The sequence below is a fragment of the Oryza glaberrima genome, chromosome 5 (assembly GCF_000147395.1).
Source record: "Oryza glaberrima chromosome 5, OglaRS2, whole genome shotgun sequence".
Classification (NCBI taxonomy): domain Eukaryota; kingdom Viridiplantae; phylum Streptophyta; class Magnoliopsida; order Poales; family Poaceae; genus Oryza; species Oryza glaberrima.
The window spans coordinates 8022130-8028125 of NC_068330.1; the positions used below are offsets into that span (position 1 = coordinate 8022130).

The following is a 5996-nucleotide window of genomic DNA, read 5'->3' on the forward strand; positions in this document are numbered from 1 at the left end:
AGAGTTTAATCAGACATCAGGCTTCGGCTATAGATGAGGGAGGGAGGCAAAATGGTCGTTTTCCTTGGTATGATATCCATGGCCGAGCTATCTCCAGTAGACCTCAAGACCCAATATAACAAAGCATTTTGCATGAATATCATACAAACTTCATTTTGAACCGTGGAGTGCACATGGATTTCGTGCTGTGTGAGTGAGTAAAACAATGAGCCTCGGCTCAATTTTTCTTTTCCGAATGTCTTATAAACACCACCTATGCAAGCAAACACTAGTGTTTGTACACATTAAATTAAACCACTGAGATATATTCGAAGGAATTCCTAACCTTCTGCCACAAATAATAGAGGTTTTTCTTTTCTTTTGCATATATTACCTACCAGTAACAATAGATTGGCACCTGGTTGCTGATGCATCATAACCAGGAGACACTAAATTCTGTTACCATCAGCAAGCTAATACTGACCTTGCAAAAAAAGAAGCAAGCTAATACTGAATTGTTTGCTAGCTGAAACAATGTGATCACAGGTATCTGACGAGAGAGAAGATGCCTGAATAAGACGCACACGGTATATTCAACAACTAGGCCTCCTCTTTTTCATGTGAAAAGATGAGCGGATTGTCCTGCAACTAACACAACATATAGTCTTGATGATAGTAACACGCTTGACTGAACTGGGTCACTTTTTACTGCAATGTCCTCAATGTGCTTACCAGCAAAGCCTCCACAAAAATAGAAACATAAAACAGTTCCAGTTTGTCCGAAAAATAAGACTGTACGGTAAACTGCGAGGGCCAAAACACTCAACTTCTCCAAGTTTTCCAAAACGAGAAGCCTCCTATTCATTAGAACGCATGCCAGTTGGTTTCTATGAAACCTGAATCAGACAGAAGATTAGGATTCATCTCAATAATTATACGAAGAGAACGACAACTGGTATATAAAGGAACAATTACGGTGTTCAACATAAATGCAAGTATATAGGAAACTATGACAGACCATATGTAGTCCTTTTTTACTCATGAAAATTGAAAAGGTAGTGTTGTACTATGTTTTGTTCTTGTCCTCATTCAGCAGAATATGACGCAACAAATTATTTTTTTTAATATTCATGTCTTGATTCGGCAGAAGATTTTACACCCATGATCCCTTCTCTAAAATACTAAGCTTCATTTCAGGCTTGACAAGTGATAATACTTTAGGACTAAAGAATGATAGTGGTTCATCATGATGACAATGCTAGGCATCCTTTAAGCTCTTAGTACTTGTGTTTGTGTGCACCTAATAATGTCTGCTTGTTCACACACACAAGCCAACAGAAATACCATACTCCCCTATAACCGCTTTGTATTTTCATTAAAGCAATGAACATGATATTATTATTACTATCTATCAATTATTGGTCCCAGGAAAAATATCAGAACAGGATCACTCATGAAAAAACAGAAAGCTCTTATAATTAGTCTCCCATAATATTATACGAGACAAAGACAATAAATTGTGATGATTTGTTTGATGAAACTAAATCAAGATTACTTCGTTGGTGTTTTATTGGCCTGATTTGGAGTATGTTAGTAAGTCATGCAATGCTGTTCAAGAAAAAAAAGCTATAATTTGCACACTGATGCAAGGTCAAGATCAAGAGTAGAACATGATCATGATAATTTTTAGTGTAGTAGTATACCACTACCCTAAAGACAGCAGAAGACACAACAGTTGCTCATCTATTATTCTCATATTCGTTCTCTCGAAAGCACAGGACTGCGTTTCATTTCATTAAGGAGAACGGAAGTTAAAATATTGACAAGAACAGGGGAGCAAAAGAAAACTCCAAAGAACCCCCCTCCCCCTCCCCCGACACACACACACACATCATCATCATCCAAAGGCATAATTGCCCAGGTTAAGGGGTGCGTTCAGATGTCAAGGTTTGGAACACACTCCCTTCACACGGAAAACGAGATAGTTCATTAGGATATGATTAATTAAGTATTAGCTAAAAAAAACTTGAAAGTGGATTATTATGATTTTTTAAAACAACTTTCCTATAGAAAACTTTAAAAAAAAACACACCGTTTAGCAGTTTGGGTTGTGCGCGTGGAAAACAAGGGAGGAGAAGTTAGGAAGGTGGACAATCGAACACAGCCTAAGTCACCTAAACAGGAACTCATGGAGCGCAGATGTTCCAGCTAAACACCACAAGCCACATTCATTCTCTACCATATTATAAACTGGCTCAGAGTAAACACTTCAAAAAATGAGGACACTTCGTCTATGTTCTTGAGTCTTGACAATGGTTATGTGCCATCAGAACTGAATTATCCTACTAAAAATGAGTGTACTAGAAGCAATTAAGTGAAGTCTAAAGAAGAAGTGAATTTTGTTGGTTAATTAAAACAAGGAAACAGAAATGATGGTATTGTACTATGTGCACGTTCCCTTTTTTTCTTAAAGCGCGCTGCATTATTGATTTTCTGTATACTGTTTCGTTAGTTCGACAGAAATTAGCGACATGATCACTTTTCAAGAAACACTAAGCAATATGTTATATAGACAATAACAAGACTATAGGCTTTATTTAGGTTTTACTACAGAATAAGTGTTACTGGACCAATGCAAACTCTGTATCTACTATTGAGTAATAACTACCATCTGGCAACTATAGTCTATAGATCTTTTGAACCATATTCCTATTTCCATTTCTTTAAGTGGACTGTGTTTATTTTCTGTATACCATTCCTCTATTGCAGCAAAACCTTGTTAAGGAATACAAAACCATAGACAATAACTTCAGGTGTAACATGACGACAGACTTTATTTCGATATACTACTAAATAATTTTTACTGGGCCAGCGCAAACTTTATATAGATATCAGCATCTGGCAAATACAAATATGTTCAGATGATGGAAAGTCAACTCATTAAAATTTGGTAATACATACTCCTACGACATGGCAGAATAGCATCATTGGTTGGCATAAAACAGACATAGCAATTTAATAAACAGGCTTTCATTGTCAGCAGCAAATTAATGCCTGATAATTAATTGTTAACATGGTTTCCTTAACACAGTATATGAGGGAATAGACGATGAATTAAACAACAGTAGCAAAGGAAAGCATACAGTAACAGAATCTTCTTCACCTCAATTCTTCTTGTCCCTGTCTACACGAACCAATATGTCTGATAAGGTCTTGCTTTTGGCATCACCCTTGTTGCTCGCAGATGTTCCTTCAATTGAAGGACATGAACAATTATACAGCAAGAACAAAACTAGAAACTCACATTTTCATACATTGCATGAAATAGCTGAACTGCCAAAGGCAAACTGAGGCATCGAGAGTATGGCATTCGCATGTCAAATATACTTGAAAGAGACCACGACACCACACTTCTATTCTGAATTTTAGTTTTTCAGGAAATATTCTGAAATTTGTTCATGTTTACACTGCTAATATATATTCACATGCTATGGGTAAGCGCCTTGGTGTCTTAGGACAATCATTCACCAAGGCCTAACCATGTACCTGAATTACAAACAGCTACTCCCTCCGTTTCACAATGTAAGACTTTCTAGTATTGTCCATATACATATAGATGTTAATGAATCTAAACACATATATATGTCTAGATTCATTAACATCCAAATGAATGTGAGCAATACTAGAAAGTCTTACATTGTGAAACAGAGGAAGTAGCAAATTATCCCACCACTAAGAGTGAGGTTTGTATTTTGTAAACGCTAATCATAAGAAGTGGTCCATCTGCTATTCACAAGCTGCCTATAACCATGCAATTATTTTAGAGAACATGGAAAAATATAAAAGTTGCTATGGATCTAACAATTCTAGCATCCTTACCCACACATATCACAAAAGCATCATCTTAAACAAAACATGAACGCGTGAAAGATGATTACCAGCAGCGGGGATTTTGCTTGATGCAAGCCACGGTGGGAGCACACATGATTTAAGGATAGAGGTGATAAACCAGGGTGAGCCTTCACCTTCTTCTATCGGCGAAGACCCAAGCACCTTCCCCATCTCCATGTCTACAGAAAGAACATGTTTGCCAACGATGACACAAATGACGCTCGAGTTTAGTGGGTCAATGACGGCAATTCGCGGGGTGTCCTCTGGTCCTCCTCCCTTCACCTCGCAGATTCGACCAAGCGCCACACGGTGCTCCAGCGTCCAGCTGCCGCCATCGTCATCAAGCGCGAAGGAGCTGAGCACGAAAGGATCCTTGTCGGACACCTCGACATAGCGCAGCCTCCCCTCACTGACCCCCACGCGCCGATGAATACTCTGCACTTCTACTAGTAGATCTTCGCTGGGCATTGGCCACACACTGCCCCTCGGGAGCTCGACGAAGTGGAGCTCCGGCCGGTCGCTGAACGGGTCGGCGGAGATGACGCCCCATGTCAGATCGACCCACCACAGCCGTCCGGCGAACGCCACCGCCTCGGTGTCGATGTCCAGCCGCCGCACAAGCGGGAGCGGGGACGGCAAGCCGTCAATCTTGTCCCACTTCCCGGTTCGCGAGAGGAACCGCCACATGTGGAAGGTCCCGCTGTTGCTGTGCTCCCGGAGCATGGCGACGGCGTAGCTGTCGGGCGGCCCATGGCCGGCGGCGGAGCGGGTGAGGAGGCCGGTGTGGCGCCAGAAGAAGGTCTTCTTGGTGCCGTCGATGTCCGGGAGGCGGAACAGCTCGCCGGTGATGGGGTTGCAGACGAAGCGCGTGAGGTCCTGATCCTGCGGGTTGAGGCCGTCGAGGTCGAGCTCGCCTTCCCGAGTAGGGGTAGCGCCGGCGGCGAAGGCCTTGGAGACGACGGAGAGCGGGGCGTGGGAGTCCACGTAGGCGAAGAGGAGGAGGCCGTCGCCGCTCGTGGCGTAGATCACGGCGCTCAGCAACCCCACGACGTCGATGCCGGTGCCGGGTTTGGGGCCGGGCCGCCGGTCGACGAGGTGGTCAGGCAGGAGGAGGTAGGAGGAACACGGTGGCTCGGCGAGAAGAAGGGACGCGCGCGGCGACGGAGTTCTGGCCTCCGTCGCGTGGTGGATGCTGTGGATCATCACCCACCCAGGATGGCGCGAGGCGTCGGCGTCGGCCGCGGCGGTGGAAAGGGCGCGCCGAACGGGCGCGGCGGCGGCGGCCGCGGCAGAGAGGGCGCGCCGGACAGGCGCGGACGCGGAAGCAGCGGCGGAGAGCGCGCGGCGGAGCGGGAGTTGCATCCTGCGCCGGTGGAGCCGTGGAGGAGGCCGGCGAACTGCGAAAGCGAGAGAGAAAGGGAGCCGCGTGGCGTCGAGGAGAAGCCGAGGAGGAGGTGCTGGTTCACGGTGGACCAGGTTCACGGAGGTGAGCTCAGACTCTGACAGCGGCAGAGGGGAGCAGCGCGAGCGTGGACCTGTTCCACCGAGCGCCCGGTGTTCTGCAGCGGGGGGTCGTGACACTGACACCCGGTGTACGTGGACTAGGTGCACCTATTCAGTTTTGTACTTGCTTTGCCGTGTTGTTGTAGCTTCTCTTCTTTTGGGTCCACATGTCAGGCGAAAGGCCGTATTGAGAGTTTGAAACTCGGAGGGGAAAAGTGCTCTTACTGGTTTTCCCGCCAAAATTCTACGCTATATGGGCCGACAGATGGGCCCAAGCTATGGGCTATCGATCAACTAAACCTCAAGGCCCAGTTATGACCATCCTTTTGCACCCCCAGCACGTAAGACCGAATTATTAACCAAAATTTCTCCTTCAATTTGAACCGTGACATTGAGTTTGTGCTGTGTGCAGGGTTTACGATTCCGACATGCCCTTCCGTTTCGGGCACTGGCGGAATTCGAAATTTCGCGAAATCTGGTGGAAAACCGGTAAATTCCAAACAAATTTCATAAACCAAAATTTGAATACAAATTCTCTGAGTTTGCTGACAAGTTCTCGAAAACCGGTCAGTTTTGGCGAAATTCCGATCAAAATCATCGAAATGACCAATAATATGTAATTT

At 44.7% G+C, this 5996-nt stretch overlaps 1 protein-coding gene across 2 annotated transcripts; it reads right to left on the reverse strand.

Annotated features, from left to right (window-relative positions):
- Positions 1-238: 238 nt before the first annotated feature.
- On the reverse strand, positions 239-5268 carry LOC127773075 (uncharacterized). Of its 2 annotated transcripts, XM_052299089.1 has the most exons (3): positions 3918-5268; positions 3123-3229; positions 239-875 (listed from the first exon to the last, which is right to left on the reverse strand). In XM_052299089.1, exons 1-2 carry the CDS (start codon positions 5230-5232, stop codon positions 3144-3146), a joined length of 1401 nt encoding a protein of 466 aa, XP_052155049.1. In that variant the 5' UTR covers positions 5233-5268; the 3' UTR covers positions 239-875; positions 3123-3143. The 2 variants fall into 2 exon arrangements, with proteins under 2 accessions (XP_052155049.1, XP_052155048.1); XM_052299088.1 differs by lacking the exon at positions 239-875 and having other exon boundaries at positions 900-3229.
- Positions 5269-5996: the final 728 nt, after the last annotated feature.